This window comes from Pezoporus occidentalis, unplaced genomic scaffold (genome assembly GCF_034315485.1).
Source record: "Pezoporus occidentalis ecotype Australia unplaced genomic scaffold, CSIRO_AGI_Poc_V1 ctg216, whole genome shotgun sequence".
In the NCBI taxonomy this organism is placed as follows: domain Eukaryota; kingdom Metazoa; phylum Chordata; class Aves; order Psittaciformes; family Psittacidae; genus Pezoporus; species Pezoporus occidentalis.
In genome coordinates, this window is record NW_026914029.1 from 1,077,441 (window position 1) to 1,098,130 (window position 20,690).

The 20,690-nt window shown below is 50.7% G+C and overlaps 1 protein-coding gene across 2 annotated transcripts in view; it reads right to left on the reverse strand.

The window, feature by feature from the left end:
- LOC134164327 (protein CEPU-1) overlaps positions 1-19,675 on the reverse strand; it is a 332,330-nt gene extending 312,655 nt beyond the window's left edge. Inside the window, exon 1 of one of the 2 annotated variants that reach the window (XM_062619944.1) lies at positions 19,621-19,675. In XM_062619944.1, the coding sequence (XP_062475928.1) occupies positions 19,621-19,660 (40 nt within the window). In that variant the 5' untranslated portion in view covers positions 19,661-19,675. Of the gene's footprint in view, positions 1-11,663; positions 11,913-19,620 lie in introns of those variants that run through there. The other variant, XM_062619942.1, reaches the window with a different exon arrangement.
- Between the last annotated feature and the right edge of the window lie 1,015 nt (positions 19,676-20,690).

Sequence of the window (20,690 nt, forward strand, 5' to 3'; positions counted from 1 at the left end):
GGAATTTCTGCTAACCTTCATGAGGGATGAGTTTCATGCTCCACCTCAACAAAGATGTGGACAGGATGCAATAACCACAACCCGATAGAATCAAGTGATGCACAAGCTCACCTTATCCCAAAGCAGATAAAGACATATGAGAGCACACATGGCCCTACCAAGCTCTGCTTCAGCATCCTGAGCTTATTCCCCCCTGGAAACTGCGTGATGCTCATCACAGTGTGGGTCTTTGCAGGTAGAGAGTGATGGAGAGGGTCTCGGTGGTACCCAAGAGCTGGATGGAGCTGTGCCAGCATCGCTGCGAGGAGCCGGCAGCAGAGGGCAGTGAAGAAAACCCATCTCACCGAGTTTGTGAGTGTAATTCATTCCAGCGGGAGCCATCCAAGAGACTTTATCAAGTGCAATTGTCCCACTGCGCCTTTCACCTGCACAACACTTGCAAGACAGTCTGGAGTCACTACAGAGTCTCCCTTTACAGTCAGCGCTGAAAGGAGCATTATAAAGGTGAATTAACATTTAAAAAGAATGTAAAAAACCCAGAACTGTTCTAATGATGATTAATGGGAAGCTATAAGGGAGGCCGTGACCTCCTGGTGTCATTAAATGGATTGGCAGGTTTCTGAGCATTAATTATAAATAGCCACAGGAGTTTGAGTGCTTAGTGGAATGATGATAAATCCATGACACAAGGCGCAGGGACAAGGAGCGCAGGGGAACACGTGCCCGTGTGTGCACACACAGCTCAGTGTGCAAAGAAACAGGGGTTCACACGTGGGTTACAAGCAGGAAAGAGCAAAGATGCAGCCATGAGGCCGTCGGTGCGTGTTTGGGTGTATGGGAGGATGGAGGGAGAAATGGGTAAATGATAAATTAGGCTTTGCCAGTCAATCACATTTTCTAAATGTTTTATATCCCAAAAGCTATAAAAGCAATATTCCTTTCTGGCCTTATTGGAGCCATTCTGTAAGGCAATCACATCTGTTTCCCCGGGGATTTGAGCTGAACTGTGCCTTGGCTTGCCTTCCCCCCCCCCCCCTTCCTTCTTTTTCCCTCCCCTTTATATTTACTCTCTAGCCTGCTGCCAAAGAAGGGTCAGAGCATGCATACAAATAGGGAGGAGAAGTGGAAAACAAACAACCCCGATCCAGCGGTGATGAACAGACAAAAAGTAGCTGCAAACTTCCCCAAATTCCCCAGCCCATTAGCAAAGGAATAGCTGCAATACCCAGGGGCCTGCCTGCGTTTGGAAACACTCAGCTCTTGGAGTTAATGTTTCTTTTCCTTTAATATGCATTATTCCACAACTGCATTGATATGATGGGAGATGTGAATTACCTGGGATGCGCTGCGCCACCCAACCTGCCTCGATTGCTGTACCAACAGCATCACTGTGCTCTTGGCAAGAGCCCTTGGAGAGATGCTCCCTGCTAAAAGCCCCAAACCCTCTCCCAATACCACAGGGACTCGGAGTCACAGCCACATTTGCTCCGCAAATGAGGAGGTATGAAAACAGGAGCTCACTGCAAAGAGTATCAGCAAACTGTCAGAGCCCTGGGATCACGGCTCTGAATAAATACAGGAGATGAATGGAGTGAGGACCTCAGCCTTCTTAATGAGCTCTCCCATGGACCGCATCAGCTGCCGAGGGTGAAGGCCCCTCTTGCTGCCAACAGGCAGCACAAAAGGCTCTGGCTGAGATGCCAGAGGGGCAGCCCCGTGGTCTGGGCACCCAGAAAGCCCCCCCTTCACCCTCAGGAGGGATGCTGGAGGCTTCCAGGTCTCATACAGCTCTCTGCATCGGCAGCCGCATCCCAGCATCCAGCCCCAGTATCCAGCCTTTCCCTATTTCCACCGGCAATTGCGCTCGCTGCTAGTTTGGCTTTTTTTCCCCGCTCTGTGGGAAAGCAAAAGCCCAAGCAAAAACTCCTCCCCCAAAACTGAAACCATCCCTGTTTCTATTCACATTTAAGCATCATTACTTTGCTGGGCTCTTCCAGGGGGAAGCATAATTTCAACTGATTGGAAAATGGTGGCGAAGGAACAGTTTCTCCATACAATTTTCTTCATATCCTATTAGTTGCAATACAATTACAGTGAATACATCAATTCTTTGTCCCAGCAGCTCCTGGAAAGAGCCACCTATTAAAAGCTAGCTTATTAATGGAATTGTACATCCAGGATTAATCGGGCCGCATTGGCCATTTCCATTTCTCACTCCACAAGTGCTTTTGTTTGCTTAATAGGCTGAAGTAACTGGAAAATGACACAACTTCGAGCTTCCCCCATTTGCTGTGCATATCACTAGCAGATTTAATATCACTTTCCTTCCTGGCATTGCTCTGGGATAAAACCTGGCACGTGCAGCCAAGGAAATCCAAGCAGCAGGGAAGAGAAGAGGCTTTCTGCCTTTGGCAGAGCCAGCAAGTGGGGATCTCCAATTGATGCACGGCTTTAAAACCCATTTATTTGCAACATCACAAAACCCCCAACTGTCAAAGCAAGCAAGAGAGCCAGGTTACCCTGCAAAATCCCATGGAAGTATTCAAGGCCAGGTTGGACAGGGCTTGGAGCAACCTGCTCTAGTGGAAGGTGTCCCTGCCTGTGCCAGGCAGTTGGAACTGGATGAGCTTTAAGGCGCCTTCAACCCAAACCATTCCAGGAATACCATCTTCCAAGCACTTCAAAAGCCTCCAGGCACCCCAAAGAGCATTACTCCCTGCCCAAGATGCCCCTCCATCCCTATGGAATCACATCAGTAGCACACCAGCCCCATTGCCAAGCAGCATCCCTGGAAGCGAGGACCACTGCCTCCCAGTGCAGCTATTCCTGTGGCAGCAGACTCGCTGCATGTTGAAGCATGGTAATATAGTATGACTTTTCCCTTTAATGGAATTTTTCTAGCCCACTAGGAACAAAAAAAAGGACTCCATTAGCCATACTACAAAGGCTCCTACTTATTAGTATTTGAGAACAGCGGCAAAAAAACATTTCTTGAATCTAATTATTGCTGACAAATATGAAAATTGAAATCAAAGTGAAATTTTCAGCTACAGCTGCCTCGTACGGCAGCAGCTCGCCAGCTCCCGACTATTGCATCAACACATTCATCCTGAGAAGGCTGCAGAGATTGGGGGCCCCCCCTTTCCATCCTCTCCATCTTCGGAGGCATTAACTCTGACATATTCATCTCAACAGCCGGGGCCGTGGAACTAACTTCATGTTTACCAGTCACACGCAGCCAACAGATTGGAGCGAGGCTGGCAATGGCTGAAGAAGGCAGAAATAGGGCTTTATTTTAGGTGTTGTACTCTTTAATCTATGTTTATTCATTCCCAATTTTGCTCTTTTCCATCCCGTTCCAACCTGACCCCACAAAGGAGTCACTGGGTGCTTCTGAATTCCTCAAGACTGAGGCTCTAACATGGGAAGGAAGAGTAGAGAGAGGTGGGGGGGAAAGCCTTGTCAACATATTCCCTTTCTCCTACCTCCCCCCAACACACTGTAAAAATCAATCCCCTTTGTCATTTTGCTCTGCTTGTGTGAATGTTTAATGGCTGTCGAGGGAGATAATGATTGCTGCTAGGAAATTCATTTCAGATTTGCTATTTATAAAGTACTTGGTGCTCAGGTGGGAAATTAACATAAGGAAAGGGGAAAAGGACCGAACCCGGGGGTAGGGGGGGGAAAGCAGCAGGAGAGGAGGGATGAGATGCAGCGGGGTGGCTGGAAGGGGCCAGTGCCACACGGAGGATCCACCTCTGGTCCCCCCTCTCCTGGCACTGTGAGAAAAGGCTTGCACAGAGGAAGAATAGGCACACTGGGGACATATGGGTGCTCACAGCCCCTTCCCAGCACCTTGCCAATGCATGCAAGGGACACAGAGCCGGAGTCGTGCAAAGAGCATCACTTGGGAGCAGCCAGCGATGCTCCTCGTACCCACCACCACTGATGGTTTGTATCGCAGCTCCCTCCTTCCAGCTCTCGCCATCCCTCTGCGTTAAACAAAAACCTCCTTCGAGTCCTCCCTCCCTGCAAAGCCCAACAACCTGTTGCCACGAGTTTCCGTGCTGAATCCCGAGGGAATTCCCATCTGCGACAGAGCCGCATCCAACCCGCGGTACATGCGCTGCCATTGAGTTGCTAATTCCTTGTCTCAGAAGTTGCTTTTCACTTTCTGATTTTTCAATAATAGGCTTGGTATGAATCCCTTAAGCTTCTGAAATAAGCTGAAAACCGCTTTTCCAGCCATTTACATAAACACAAGTGGATCAGAAGGAATAATCATAGTTCATGCATTATTTGGGGGGTTTGGAGCTGGCTGCTAATACGATGTCAGGTTTTGAAGCCCAAAACATACAATGAGAAGCGCTGACGGGCAGAAAAGCAGCATAAAAAGATAAACAATAAATAATACAACCATCTTAAATGTTGTCTTCAATGACAACTTGGCTTTTGGCTTCACCACTGTCCTGGCTTCTGATGGATCCCGTTCCTTGCCAGCCTTGGTCCAGAAAGGGCTTCATTAAAAGAGATGTCACTCATGCTAAATCCAAGTTCACCTCTTGCCAGGCAGCCCTGCCGCTCTCCTGTGCCTTGGCCAGCCCTCAAAAACCCCGGTGCTGGCTTTGGGGATTGACTTTGCAGACAAATAAGGTCCAACACAGACACCCTCTGATCTATAAATACCATCTGTCCTGCAGAAAGAGAATAAAAGCTCGCACAACAACCAAACCAACCCAGAAACTCGGTGTTATTCACCAGATAACTCCTACAGGAGAGAAAAACCTACTTAAACACGGAGCTAATATTACAGTATTAATGAACCTTGCTTCGCTTCAAGTGCTTGTCACGCTTCCAATGAGGCGTCTCTCATTTGGCTTTCAAACCAGTTCTTTACATTGAGAATGCAGTTTGTGGCTAAAGCAAAACATTAGCAGAGGGGCTGTTTTGAAGAAATAACAGGGAAAAAAATGGAGCAAGGCTCGAGATTCCAGGCTCTTTTGATATTGCTGGAATGCAGCCTTCCGATCGTCTCTTTCTGCTGTTTGAAATCCCTTCACAACTTGGTACGTAAAGCTCTGAATCAGAGCAAAACCACTTCAAATATCAACCCCTGCTTTCCCCACAATTCCCTCGCACTGGCAACGTGGAATCAGTCTGGTTTATTCCATTTTGGAATAAAGAAATCAAACACTGCTCTGCTTCATTGCAATTTCCCATAGTATTTCCTTCCCACACGGGCCAAGCGTCTGGGATTCACAACCCTCTCTGCAACCTAAATCAGGTTTCCCCATGCTTAGCAGTGTACATTCACATAGCTGGGAGGAGGAAGACCCTGCTTTCAAGGCAAATCTGGGTTTGCTACACCAGGCAGCGGGGAAAGATGACTGGTGTCCTTATGGAATGCATGGGCAAGTGAGGAAGAGGAAGGATCAAGAAAGAAGGCCAAATCACTGCAGAACAAGCAAAGGATGTGAACTCAGGACCCCCATTCCAACAAGGCCAAGTCACTGCAGAACAAGCAAAGGATGTGAACCCAGGACTCCCATTCCAGCCCATAGCATCTCTTTCCACTCCTCCTAACCAAATCCCTGCTGAGCATTCGCTTGTATCCTGCTTGGAAGCCAAATGCGCCACAATACAAGGATGAGGGATAAGCCATATCTCACTGGGTGCATGCAGATGCCCTCACACAGGGTGCTCAGCACCCTTTCGCCCCACTGATGCTGAGATTATCCCACTTCCAGGAGGTTCTCAGTGCTGCATCGTGACTTTGTAACCTGGCAGCAGCCGCATCTCTCTGTCCCCATCCCCATGGGAATGAGGAGGATGCTGTCCCAGCTTCCATCACCCCAGTGCTTTAAAGGGAATACTCCCATCACCAGCAACCCATACACACTGGGTGCCTTGGACCCTGGTTTTCCTGCATGGCTGCTCCAAAGCATTTCTGGGCTGCTCAGAGGGAATGTTTCAGCTCCCCCTGATTAGTAAGCCAAGCATGCAGGAGGTGGATAAGTCAAAGGAAGGAAAAAAGCGGGGGGAGGATGCCAAGAACCAAACACTGTCTTTAGTGGGAACAGTCAACAGGACAAGGGGGTCAAGGGGTCAATTAATTTACAACAGCTTTCAGCATTGGACATATTAACTGTAAGAGCATCAAAAAATCCATGTGAGCCTTCCTGGCGGGAGCTAACAGCACAGCAAAGGCAGCACCTCTGATTTATTATTAACCAAGAGCAAGGTGCATGCTCGGGGAAGAAGGAGGGATGTGCTGCTAGTCCTCCTGGCTAGCAGCACAGCTCCAAGCTGGGGAACACTGGGGGCGTGATGCCAGGAGGGTGCTGCTACACCCCAAAAGGGTTGGAGGTCCCTGGGTGTCCCAGGGGATGCAGTGACAAGCTGCAATCTGGGGCAGGGTTTGCCTATCAAAGCATGGACAGAGCCACGTGCAGGGGTGGCAGACAGCAGCATGGCTTGGATTTCCATTACAGAAGCCCAAAATCTGGCTCCTTGCTCATTTGAGCCCTTATTTGAAACCAAGAGCTCAAGTCCAAGTCCAAGTCCAAGTTACAGCTCCAAGGCAACTGCAATGCCTCTGCCATGAATATCCGAGACAGATCGTGTTTGGTTCCCACTGAGTCTAGTGGGAGATTTGCAACCCTGCATCAAAGGAGCACTACCAGGAACACTGAAAAGAAGCAGATTTACACTTTAAACCTTTTCTCTAGTACAGCATCCCTTCAACTGGGGAGCAAGCAAAGAGAATTTCAGCCTTTCCTGCTACTGCTGAAGTTTGGGAAGGAAAGACACATTCCAAAGGAAGTTTTCTGGGATGCCCATGATGATATTCCCCATTCTGGAGCCCACCTTCGCTGGCTGAGTTGCTTGGGAAGCAGGCTGGTGAGCTCTTCCCTCCACCCTTGTTTTAACACAGCAAACAGTTAAGTCCTGCTTGCTAACTTGACCTCCATCTGTCAACTCATCAATTCTTAACCCATGGGGAATCAATAAAATAAGGGGAGGGGGAATCACAATATGGATGGTCTTAAGCAAAAGCTGCAAGAGAGATACACGAAGAGGACACTTGCACTATTGAATGTGCTCATCTCATGCTTAAATCAGGGCAGACACAAGGAAAACAGGGGAAGCAGAAGCCAGAGTTAGTACGATGGTCAAAATACCTACATGGATAAAGGAAAAGTAGCTTTTGCTAAGCAGTAGGACACCCCAAAATGGGCTGCAGCCTCCAGAGCATCCAGCACCACCAACTCTTGTAAACAGGGATGCTCCCTATGATGCTTCAGTAGTTTTAGCAGGAGTTTCTTTCCGAGCTCACAGCTCATCTTATCTGCTTGTCAAACTCATATTCACCTCATCTTGCCTGGTCCTTGAGTCCCATCCCAACTTGTGGGAATGGTTGACCAGTCCCAAACCTCCTTGGCCACACATCCCAGGTCTGTTTCACTGCCTCCTCCTCGTGGATCCCACTGTAGATAACCACCGCCACCTTCTTCATGCTGGCATTCCAAGAACAGTAAGCAACCACATCCCAAAATGCGTAGCACATGGGACCTCACACATCCCTATTCCACAACTAGGGCTCCTAAAGCTATTGGAGATAGAACATGACTCCAGTACATGGTTCCCCCCATCACTCCATGCTATAAGGTACCTCATTACAAGTGATAACTCTCTGGAGATCTCTCCAATACACAGAACAGCTCCTCACTATGTTCTTCCATCCCATTACTGCATGAGCAGATCAGCAGAGGGATGATCCCAGGGAAGGAGGGATGCTCCTGGGAAAGGAAGGAAGGATGCTCTTGGGGAAGGAAGGAAGGAGAGGGATGCTCCTGCAGAGGGAAGCAAAAAGATGCTCCCAGGAAAGGAGGAAGAAAAAGGAGGGATGCTCCCAGGAAAGGAGGGAATGGAGGAGGAAGGAGGGGAATGAGGGATGCTCCCTGAGAAGGAGCAACACTGCACCAAGCACCCACCACAAAGCCATCAAGCAAAGACCCCAAGTGCCAATCCAACATCTTGGGCTCCATTCCACTCCCTAAAGCACCTTTCCCATGGGAAATGTCTGCTTGGGTACCTCTTTACCCCTCTGAGTCTTAAAGATGTGATTCCCAGAGGTCCTGGCTACCTGCATAGAGCTCCATTTAACATCAACCATCATGACAGATGTGAGTAAGGAGAACGCATTCCCCTCCTTTTATGTACTACATATAACTGGGTTATCTAATCATGTAGCTATTGATTATTACTGTTATTCCCTATTAAACAGCTATTTGCTGCTGTTGGGGTGAATATCACATTTTATTGACCTGCACAGTAACTATTAACCACCACGAAGCCCCAGCTACTATTTTTCTCAGGGAACAATAAATCTGGGTCTTCACAGGAAGATGTCGATACACATAATTTCTCTTAGCCACATTCATTAGCACAATCACCTCCTTGCACAAACTGCCACAGGGTTTCCCCTCCCAAACCCAACCCAAACTAAGTCCTGCCGGGATGCAAACCCTGGATACAGGCGGTGGTCCTCCATCCTGCCCTTCCCAAAGGGAATCAACCAGGCACATCCAGCCTTTTCATCACATGCAGCCCCTGTTTCGGTGTGGGAGTTATCTGCGACGCAGCCACAGTGATGGAGCATATCATTCTTTGGGATGAGGAAGGCTCTGTGGATGCTGTTGACATATGCTACTATTTTACATACCTATTTCAGCTTGTATGCTTATTAGAATAAGGTCTTTATGCTAATTTGTAAATCAAATTCCCATCATTCTTGGCTTACTGATGCTAAAGGCCCAGCTAAATCTTCTATGACCCTTTAGCCTGGTTAATCCTTTTACGCATGGTTGAGTGAAGAGTTTGCTTCTCTCTTCCATTCCCCAGGTGCTGGGGTGGGATTTTTGCCCAAGCCTTCCTCTTCCTCAAGAAATCCAAGTCAGGGACACTGGGACCACACCAGAGCATCTCCCTGCTTTGAAACATGGGAAGAGGGGTGAGAAAATGCTGAAGCTGGGTCCTTTAAAAGGCTGTAGATATTCATCACCACTATTTAGAACTGGTAGAGCAAACACAATGAGAGCTGTGTTGCCAAACAGCCACTCAATTCCCGATGCCTTGAGGCTACCCCAGCCCTCTCCAGCCTTTCCTTTCCTCATGCAGGACCTTCAGCTGGCTCTGCCTTGTTTATGAAGTGATGAGCGCCCGCATCTCATTCCCACGGAGATGCAGCATCCTCGGCCTTGCTCTCCAACACCAACACCCAAAACCCAACAACAGCTCCGTTGGGAACAGCAGCATCACCAAGCACAAAACCACTCTGGACCCTGCAGGGCTTGGAGGCCTCCTTCCTCATGGCCATGACACCCAATAACTCCTGTTTCAGAGAGGCAAAGAGGCACCTTTCCATTAAGCCAACAGCGAACCTGCAAACCTTGGAGGACCTCTGGCTGTTTGCACAAATGCAGATGGTCGAGCACTTAGGAATTATCCCACTTCAGGCTCGGTGCTTTCCTCTCAAGCACCCTCACAAACCACTTTGCTCACTGTTTGTTTGGCTGTAAACAGGTAAATGCCCTGGAGCATTGACAAAGCGCTGCAGAGGGCAGCACACATCGCTCGAGCTGTTTGGAGGAGATGGGAGCAAACCACTCTTCCTTGCAAGACAAGAACGTTCCCCGGTCAAAACCACACAAGGCAGCTCAGCTTGGGTGTGCGAAGAGGCACGGATAGAGTTTGGAATTCCAAGAAACACCGGGAATAGCACAAGAGCTGAGGAAGCAGCAGCGAAATGCTGCTGGTATTTGGCTCACCTACATTACACCTTTGGGGCTGAAGGCCCCCCAAGAGCTCAAAACTCCCTTTGAAAGCTTCTGCTGCATGGTTTTGTCTTTCTAAATGACTTTTAGATACAATCATGCCATTAAACCTCCCAGGGGGTCTCCTTCCCTCTGACAGCGCAGCAGTCCCTGCTCTCAACCCAGAAAGGTCCCAACTTTTCGCTTCCCCGTGTAATCCTTTGCCCAGCATCCCATGGTTCTGCCCTGGGTCCCCTCCAGACCTCAGTGCAATGCTGCTCCCTGTTTTCCACCATCCCAGCAGTGACTTAGGGACTTCTGGCACCCACAGGATGCTGCAATGCAAGGGGCTCAGGGGAGTTACTGCTCGGGGAGGCAGCACATCGCTCTCCTTTGCTACCTAGGAGAACAGCAAAGGAGATACCCACTGCTTTCTGATCTGTAAGCTTTTGGTGGGAAAAGGGAAAGGAAAAGCAGGAAAGATGACCAGAAGCAAGGAATAAGACTGCAAGGGAGCCAAAAGCAAGCATTAAAGGAAAAAAATCAAATAAATGAAGCAGAAATCCTGGCCAGGAGAAATGAGGAGGAGAAGGGCAGCTTCACCCCACTCCTAGGAGCCCATCCCGTTCTCCCATCCCTGGGCACCCCCTTGGGATGCAGGGATGCCAGCATCCCGAGCGGGAAGCAGCAAGCCTGGGAGAAGGAGCTTGAGAAGGGGGAGAAGGAGGAAGGCAAAGAGGAGCGATGCCATGGCGTGTGCTGTGCATGCTAAGCAGCCCGCGCCGGTCGATACGGCACCGGTGGCTCTCTGCAAGAGCGGGCCCAGTGTGCCCGGGAGGAGAAGTTTGAGCCCCCAGCTCCACCAGTGCTCCCCAGTCCCCAGCCAGGGGCTCTGCACCCCACCAGGGTCCTGCAGGGTCCGAAAGGATTTAGCCACGGCTCTATCGGGTATGTGGGTACCCAAATCCCATCCCTCGGTGGGCACCGGGGCAGTCGGCACCGGCTGCTTTCCCTTTCCCAGCGGGATGGAGGTACACTCCATGCATCTCCATCCCCCCACGGGGTACCTCCATCCCCGCTCCCCATCCGGAGCCCCCCGCGGTGGGGGGATGCTGCATCCCCGGCTCCGCGCAGCGCATCCCCCGGCTCCGCAGGATGCAGCCCAAGGCAGGATGAGGCCTGGGGGCAGGATGCGGCCCCCCCTTCGCCTCCCCCGGAGGTAACCCCGCTTCCACAGCCCCTCCAGATGGCTGCGAGGAGACTAACGCAAGCTGACAGGCTCGGCGCTCCGGCCAGATGGGGCTGGCTCCTGCCTCCTTCCCCCCCCCCCTTCTCCCCTTGCTTCTTGCTCTTTTTTCTTGCACCCCCCTTCCAAAGCACCGTTCGGGGGGGGGGGGGATGCAGCCCTGCTCGTCCGGGATAGGCACTTCCCAACTCCCCATCCCAACAGAAGCCGAGGCTGCATCGAGTTTTTGGGACGACCTTGCAGGCGGGTCTGGAAAAGCAAAGCCGGGGGGGGGGGACAAAGAACACAGAGGGACCCCGACCCCCAACTTCCCCCAGCCTGTTGGATGCATTCCTGCACCAACTAAGTCGCGGTAAAGTCGGCCGGTACAAAACCCCCCCAAAACACATCAGGACGGGGAATGCTGCGACATGGAAGAAGTTCCCCCCCTCCCCGCAACCCATCGCACCGGCAGGATGGAGCAGGGATCGGGAGATGCCGCCGTGTCGAGCCCGCATTGTAACCCCCCCCCACCTCAGCTTAGCATCGGCGGGGACTCCATCACCACCACCCCCAGCACCCCGCGGAGGGTGCACCCGCATCCCCGCAGCATCATTCCCTACCTTGGGAAAGGAGGAGTGCAGCCATCCCGGCCAGGAGCACCCAGGAGACCGGGTGGTGCATTTTCGCCTGGGCCATGTTTCGCTGCGGGTTTCTTTTCCTCTTCCCCCCTCCCCTCCCGCTCACTGCCTGGCGGGGAGAGGTTTAAAATCCAGCGTTTTCCCGGAGCAAAGCGCAGGAAAAGGGGGGGAAAAAAAGGAGGGGGGGAGGGAAGGGAGGGGAAAAAAAAAAAAGGAGGAAAAGAAAAAAAAAAAAGGCACCGCAGGGTGGGGGAGGGAAAGAAAAAGAAAATAAAAAGGGGAGGGGGGGGAAAGGGGGTCGGAAGGGGTTGCAAGGTGCGAGGGACAGGCGCTGCCGTGCCCGCCGCTCCGGCCCGCACACGCCGCCCGGCTGCACCACGCCGCCGGCCGCGCAGGCAGCCCTCCCCTGCGCCGCACTCATTGGCTGCGGGCCCCCCCCCGCCCCGGCATCCGCACCCCCCCCACACACCCCACACCCCCCCCCTCCCATCCTGCACATCCCCATTGGTATCCCCCTCAAGGCATCCGCAACCCGCCCTGGGCATCATATACATCCCGGTTGGTACCCCCACCCCCCCCCCCGGCATCCAGTACATCCCCGTTGTACCCCCCCCCTCGGGGTATCCGCACCCCCCGGGCTGACACCATACACATCCCTGCGGGTATTCCCCCTTCGGTATCCTGCACATCCCTATTGGTACCCTCCTCTGGGCATCCACACTCCCCTTCAGCATCCCCACCAGTACCCCACACACGGACACCGGCATCTGCATATCCCCTCTGCATCCTCCACAAGCCCCCCGCCCACAGCATCCTCACTGAGGGGCTCAACCCTCCAGCATCCACACACATATCTCCCCCTCAGCATCCTCTCCTTCCCCACAGCATCTTTACCACCCCCTATAATGGCACTGTCCTTCCCCACCAGGGAAATGGGGGTGACTGCATCAAGTCTGTGACTCAGTTTCCTCACCTGCAGGATCCTGGGAAGGAGACCCACACCCCACACCCCCCTTCTTCCTCTCTGCACCACCTGCCTGTCCTCAAAGGCTGAAGAGCATCCTCCGCTTTTGGGGGATGTCTGAACAAGCCTCCTTCCTCCTACAGGGCTAATCCCATATGGAAATTGCTCTAAAAGCAAATTTAATAGGGAATAACTCTTCAGTTCGTCACAGAAATCAATCCCAGCCTGGTTTGGGTTGGCAAGAACCTTAAAGCTCATCCAGTTCCAACCCCTGCCATGGACAGGGACACCTTCCACTAGAGCAGGTTGCTCCAAGCCCCTACTTTCATTCCAGATCAAGGCTTTTTCTCTGTGTTATAACCACTCTCCCCCAATACCTCCCTCCAAGACCAGCTCCAGGGCCACTTGCACCCTCTTTCATTTTGAGCATCCTCCTGTTAACCCAACTCCCATTGCCACAAGCCAGATTCCAGTGCCTATTTCACAACCATGGAAGCAGGATAGACCATTCTCCACCTCAATAAACCTAAACCCATATCACCTAAACCTGATGTTTACACAGAATGGGTCCTCAGGTTCCAAACCTTTAGTTCTCAGCCTTTGTCCCACATGGGGAATATTGAAGGCACTGAGCCCCAAGCCTCCTTTTTGACACTGCCTACATCAATAGTAGTTTGTTAAATATTCATTATTTTCATTAGTGGAAAAAATGTCTCATTTTGTTGCTCAAGGTGAGTCACAGCCCCTTAGAACAACATTATAGGCAGGAAAAAGTGACAAGGGATAAAAGAAGGAACTTGCCTTGGTTTTGTACGCATTTCTCCTCAGAGGCTTCCAAAATCTGAGCTGTTCACTTTGCAATTCAGAAGGAGATTTGGCAGCAAACCCATGGCAATCCAGCTGCGTTCCTCCCTCCCCTCTATCGCTGCCACCCAGAGACAATGCCTCAGATCCAGGCCAGCCATTCTGCCCAAGAAAGGTGATAACCTACAAGCCCCAGCCCCTCTGCTCAAACCCCATCCAGGACTGACAATCACCATCCTCCTTGTCCAAAGCCAGCAGCCAGGAAGGAACCTGTGGCTCCAATCAATACCTTTTGGATGGAGAAATCCTTGCTAAGGGGTAAGGATTCCTCCCTCCATCGCATCATCTCCTCCCCTCCACTGCTTCCACCAACACAACTCACCCATGCTAACACAAGATGCCATGTAGCACTTTTGCCCACCTTCTGCAACACTTCCCAGTGTGATGAGCCAGCTCCCGTACTTACAGCAGCTGGAAACGGTCCATTAGGTTAGTTTGGTTTATGACCTACCCATTATGCTTTAAAAAACACAACTTCCCTGTCTATTTGCCTAAGCAGGGAGCAGTTTGTAAGCAGGCCCTATGCAGAGGCTGCTTCTCCTCCAGATTTACTCTATGCATTATTAATTCACACGCTGCTTGTTCCGAGCACGTCTATTTACCCGCTGCACCAGAACGGCTCTTAAGGAGCCTTTGGCTTGTGGCTTTGTGGAACATCAACTTTTCATGTTGAACAGCAGGTGATGTTCAACAGAATGCCTTGCAATAAATGCCTAATAGATCCATTACGCTCATCCATATCTATGTGATATGAAGACAGAGATAACAGGGCTGCACTCCTGAGATAGGGGCACAGGGTGGGGGGGGAAGAAGTTATTCATTGGAAATCACACGTAGAGTTGGTGTTAAACAGGGACATCGTGCCTCCGTGTGCATCAAACAGCACAAGGCCCCTTTTGGCATTGATTCCTGGGGGGAATTTCAGGTGATATTCCAACCCCCATCCCTCCAGATCTGACTGGAAAACCAAAATCCAACACCTCAGCTAAAAGGCTGCAGAGGAAATGGGAAGAGGTGACGTGCTGCTCTGAATCAAACCCTCTAACTGGCTCGCAAAGGAGCATTGTGACCTTGCTCAACAGCACTGTGTAATTTTTAATAGACATTCCTTGCTACAACTGACATTCCCAGCCATGGTTTTATTCCACAGCCGTTTTTCCACCGGGAAATGCCACGTTTCGTTGGCGTTTTTTCTATCATCCCTACGTATACATACCTATAATTACCATATGCATTACAATAGCATTCACGTGGCTGACGGGAAGATCCCGGTTCCATTCTGTTCCACTCTGTACATACACCTGGTAGAAAACAGTCCCTCCCTTGAGCTCTTGGAGTCAAAATACAGCAAGCAGAGAAAGGTGTTGAGACAAGAGCAAATTACTTCTCCTTCTACAGCGAGGAAAAGGCGGCTTGGAAAGGCTAAATCACTGCATGAGGTCAGGAAGGGAACTTCCAGCTGTCTCCAAGACACCACAACAGTCTCCCCCATCCTAAGGCAGGGTTGCAGGACTCGCCTGCTTCTTCCTGCAGCCTTTTCCCTCCCTGCTCTCACTTGCACAGGCATAAAGGGAGAGTGAAGGGAATGCTTCCACCCGCTACACAGAAATATCCAAGCCTGATGTGCTAAAACTCCTTTGCCTTCCTAAGGGATAGCAAAGGGGTGGGGGGGAGGCATTTGTAAAGCTGAACTCAGCACATACTCCAGCCCACGTTCATACCAAGGCATTCCTGCACCCCCGTGCCCTTGCACGCACAGGACGCACGGAGCCAGACAGACGAGTGCCCACAGGCAGCGGGTGCCCGGCTTTGCTCCTTTAATTACACCTCCTCCGGGTGAGAAAGATAAGCCCAAATGGAGTGACTGCATCAAGGGAGGAAGCCTATAAGTTATTCATAAGTTCAGGCTCAAGCTCCTCTCTTGCTTTCACTCCATGACACCTTCAAAACATATTATTCATCTCTTCTTTTTTTTCACCTCCTCTGGGAGCAGAGATGGTAATTGTAGTAAATATATTTGCTGCCAAGTCATCCTCACACAGTGCTAGGGGTAGGGACCTGAGGCAGAGGCTGCTGTCAAGATGCTTTGGGGTGCCCAGGCTCCGTGAAGGACATCCCCACGCTGCTATGGGGACCACACTGGGGGAGAACCTCCATGCAGCCCATCACTGAGACATCTACTACCCCCCCAAGAAACACAGCCAAAATCAAACCCTTCCACTCCACCCCATTCCAGATGAGAGGCCCACAGTCCCCACTGAGCATTCGCCAACAGCGCTATGGCAAGTTGAGCAGAAGACTTTACTACATCCCCACTGAGCCCACACTGGGACCATTGTTTCCCTTGGGTTGCTGCACCCCATTTTCACCCATTTGGGCAAATTTTGGCTCATAAGAAATCACAGCAAGCCACGACTGCAGGCAGCGCTGCCTGCAAAGAGCCTTTGGAAACAAGAGCCACAGCACAGAGGTTTTGTTTGCCCTCTCAAGGCTGTTCCAGACAGAATAATGCTACTGCCAACTGAAGCAGCTCTCCTTGAGCTCGAGAGGTTAGTTTTTCTGAATGCAGCGACACGAATCCTTCTCTCGGCCCCACAGCACAGAGGATTTGTTGTACTCCAGTGCAAAAATAGCCCTGAAAGCATCATCTATGGTCACACCAGGCTGAGGCATTGGTGTACGGCGCCTGGGAGGAGGGAGGCAGGGGCATTGGTTTTATTTGTCCTCAATTCCCAGGGAGGTCGTTCACTACAGTGCCCCTGGCACTTCCCCAGCCCTTTCTAACACATTTGATTCTTGGGAGTTTCCTTCATCTCATTTCCTTCGTTGGTTATTGCTCCTTCAGTGCTGAACTCAGCAAGATCGCTTCTGTTTAGAGTGAGATTAGCACCGAGTACATTAAATGCATGGACTAAAGGGCACTGGGTCGCCACCCCAGCTCCAAACACCCTTTAACACCTTCCCAAGTGCTTTTTGCTGGGTCTCCTTTTAGCTCACCTCCGCAACACCGAAAGCCTCAGCAGCAGGCTCTCGCAGGCAGCAGCATGTCCTAAGGAACCCTTCAGACACAAAGAGCCAGGAACCAGACCCGATGCTGAGCATCCTTTCTTTCCCATTAAAATTGATCTGCAATCAATGATCCTCAGGGGTCCCTTCCAACTCAAGACATTCAATGACTCTATTCCACTATGGCAAATTATGTGATGAGGGACAACATGATGCTCACAGCAGAACGAAGGGTGACGGGGACAACACGATGATCACAGCAGAAGAAAGGATGGATGGAGAAGGGGCTGGTTAAGCCCAACAACATGCCCCCCATAAAACAGCACCCTGCAGCTCCGAAGTACACCTTCCCCTCCCGGTTTAAGCCCCAGAGCTGTGATCTCAGAGGGAGGAATGACCCACATCCCCTGCAGGAAGGGGACTCATGCAACCCTGGGCTTGCAAACCACATCCTTCCCTCACATGCAAGGACCTAGAGAATTCACTTCCCCATTTTAAGCAGGTTGCAATGTGTGTTTGGTTCCTCCATTCCCTTTATTCCTCTACCCAAATGAACCAGATTCCTCCTTATTCCAAAGGTTTTGCAGCCACATTTTCCAGCCCGTGCTGCTGTTATTCCCCATCCCAGCCGGACTCTTATCACAGCTCAGCACCTCCGTCCCCTGCTTTCCAGTTGATTAGCTGTCTATTTACCTACAGATTACAAGGAGGCAACAAGTCCACCCAGGGAAGAGGCACGGTTGCATGGGCAAAGACTCTGCAAACAGATGGCTTGAGGAGATACAGGATGTTTACTGCTTCGTGTGTGCTTCTGGGCTCGAGGGTGACACAGCCCTGGCACATCCCTATGTTTCTTGGCATTCTTTTGCTCCTCTTCAAGCTCTCTACCACCCTCTCTGGGACTTGGAGAGTGAAGACAAAGACTCAGCCAACAACCTGGGTCTGCCCTGGAAGATGGTGCAAGGCATTGGGTTTAAAATACCTGCCCTCAGAGCAACGTGGTTGTCTCATTTCCAACCACCCTAAACATGACAATGGGATAGTCACTTTGGGGGTGAAAACACTCACACAGCTCTTCTCCAGCCCCTCTGAAGCTAGTGGTGACAGCAGCAAAGCCAGGGCTCGGCAGTGACCCGGGGAAGCCAGCCCTAAGAGGAACAAGCTTCATTTCCCCCAAATAACCCCCATTTACAACTTGAGCTTCTCTTCCTCGCCCCAAACCGATCACATTCCCTGCATGCCCCTTTTCCTTCCTCCCCACCCCAAGCTTTAAAGGTTTGGGGTGTTACAGAGTCGGCTCAAAACGCGCTCAAGATTAGTTCTGTGACCTGCTCGAGCGAGGCAGACAATTGAATGTGGTAGCAGCGAAAAGGAAGGAAAAATAAAGAACATCATCAAGGAAAAGAAAGAGGCAGCTCTTGTCGAGAGCGCAGTGGTACAAGGAAGTGATTCTTCTCTCCCCATTGCAGTTGGAGGTTGTTGTTTATGGCCGTGCTACACGCCACATCCTTCCTTCTCCGTCATGCAGCTGTAGCATGGGCGCACTGGAGAGGGGAGGCACGCAGAGGGGGAAAGCAATAGCAACAGAAATTGGATCCTATTGAGTTTTCAATAGGACACCCAAATATATACATATTTCAGCGTGCTTGTGTACAGATAGACCAGTCAATGGAGGAAGCTGGGAATAGTCGGTTCCGAGTAATTACAGTGGGGGGAAATCATTGGAATAATGAGCAGTTGCTATCAGAGCAGGCAGGGAAATGAAATGCTGGCTGCTGTTTATTAAACAGTGCTTTATTTTCAGTTTAGGGTGTTTGGGAAGAAATTAGGTGACAAATACACGGCGTCACTGAATGATGGGGAAAGCTTGAGATCATTTGAGTCGCTCAAGCTGCCATGCTCGTTCCCTCCATTCCTTTCCCCTCTTTCTGCCTTTCCTTGCTGTTTTCTCCCTCCTTCCCTCCCCTTTCGACTGCAGCAGCCTCGGGAAGGGGCCCTCAAGCAGCTCTGATGCCACAGGAGGAAGAAAGACGGTCTCTGCCCTCAGATCTCAGCGCTGCACCATGGGCACTGGCAGCAGTGCTGCGGGATGCCAGCGCTGGACCAGAGCCACCCGCAGGGACCATAGGCAGTGGGATGGGACTTGGAGACACAGCAACGAGAGCATCACCCTTGATCAGCCACAACCTTCAAAGCCTTTGAAGATTTGGTGTTATTTTCCACCAATATCCTTGGAAGGATGATGCACATCCCACATACACCCAGAGCTGCCTAGCATATGCTTAACTTTCTTCTTTGAACACCACCAAAGAGCTACAGAGCACAGGAGAGAGCCAAAGCACAACCAACACGTCTGAGCCTCGCAACAGCAAAACATCTGCTAGGAAAAGTAAGAGGAAAAGCACATGAAAACCAGATTATATTTAGGAAGAAACAGTGATTTCTCAGCCTAATTGACCTTTCCTGATGTGGTTCTTGGCCTTGCAAAAGGCCAAACGTATAAGTCTTGGAAACACGCAGCCCCCAGCCTGCTGGTTATAATTCCCACTGTCCCCACATCCAAGATGAGATCTGCATGGGGCCGTTGCATTTGGAGCCCTGTGGAGCACAGACCAGAAAGCAGGAAGAGGAGCAGGATAACACAGGGAAAGGGAGACGGGGAGTGGAAACTCATGCTCTCCACTAGCTCCTACCCACTGTGCTCCGGCTGCTGGAGCATAACGTAACAAGACATGGATCAAGACTGAGGAAGGAGAGATGAAGTCTGAAGGAGAGGGAAGCGCCTGTGTGTATATGCACAAGATTTAGATTTCTCAAAAGATTTCACACTGTATTTCACCTAATTCACATTTCTAAGCTGCTCCCTTAGCAATGCAAGAACCGAGCATCAACGAGACGGCTCAAAAGCTTCCCGAGCATGAAACATCACCAGGTTTTCAAATATCCCTTTCAAAAGCTTCCAGTTCTGGATTAAGGAGTTCCCAAAGACCAGGCAGACAAATCCACATTCCCAAAAACGCTCTGCAAGAACAACTTGACACCTCCCAGACACAGGATAAACCAGCCTGCTTTGACAACAGATTAACACACACCATGGTACAGTACCTTGGAGATGTCTTCTCCTCGGGGTGATGCAGCAGTCCATGGCAGAAGAGTCAATGTGGTCCTGCCTGCAATGACAAGAGGATGCTCATTCACGCAAGGTGCAAAGAATTCAACCTTTCATTGCAAGCTTAGTTACTGGGGAAGAAAGTGAACAGTTTATAACCATTTGTATGAGCATAAAGCAACCTAAGGAGACACAAAGAAGTCTTCCCCATGGCATAGCCCAATCCTGAGCTGGAAAACAAGAGAAACTCCCATTTTTGGGTGGGTAAAACTGTCCTCAAGCAGTGAGCATCCTCAGGGTCTATACACAAGGATGCAGAAGTGTTTTGCCACCCAGAGAAGGGAATTCACGTTGTGTCACTTATAACTATGAGCAAAACCACAGGATCACTATTAAACCTGGAGCTGAAGTAACCTCACAGCTCCACCACATCCCTCAGTGCTGCCTTTCCCATATCTCTTCTCACCCTGCAATCCAGTGACCTCTATTCGCACCACCTCTGCTCTGCGCTAAGCTTCCAGCATTGAGGAGAAAGAGCAAACTAAAACCCCCAGGAAACAACCATCCATCACCATACAAATAACTTAAACCCCCTGGAGATAAATTGGAGCTCCTTTTCACTGTGTTTTCCAAGGTGCTGCTTAAACACTGACAAGGGAAGGTGCACAAATCCATCAGCAGAGCTCTCTGGCCTGCAGAGGAGCACAAAGACGGAGCGGAGCTGGGATAATTATACCCCTGTCTCCATAGAGCCAGCTCGGCTGCAGCCCACATGCTCCACAACAGCTCACCCAGCCCCATGCAAGGGCATTTGAGCCCATTCTGGCCTGGGAGGGGTGTTAAATCACTGGGCAAGATGCTAATTCCCATCTCTCATCACCTGCTGGCTTGCAAAAGGGGTCTAAATTGAACTCTCTCAGCACAGACACCTCCAATGTGTCTGTTCCTTCACACTGGCAGCTGTAAAAACACATCTTCCCCCTCCAACACCCCCCCAGAGATATACAAATAAGCAGGAAACAGCCAATATTTGCCCTTTGGACTGGTTTTTGCCTCCTTTTGATGC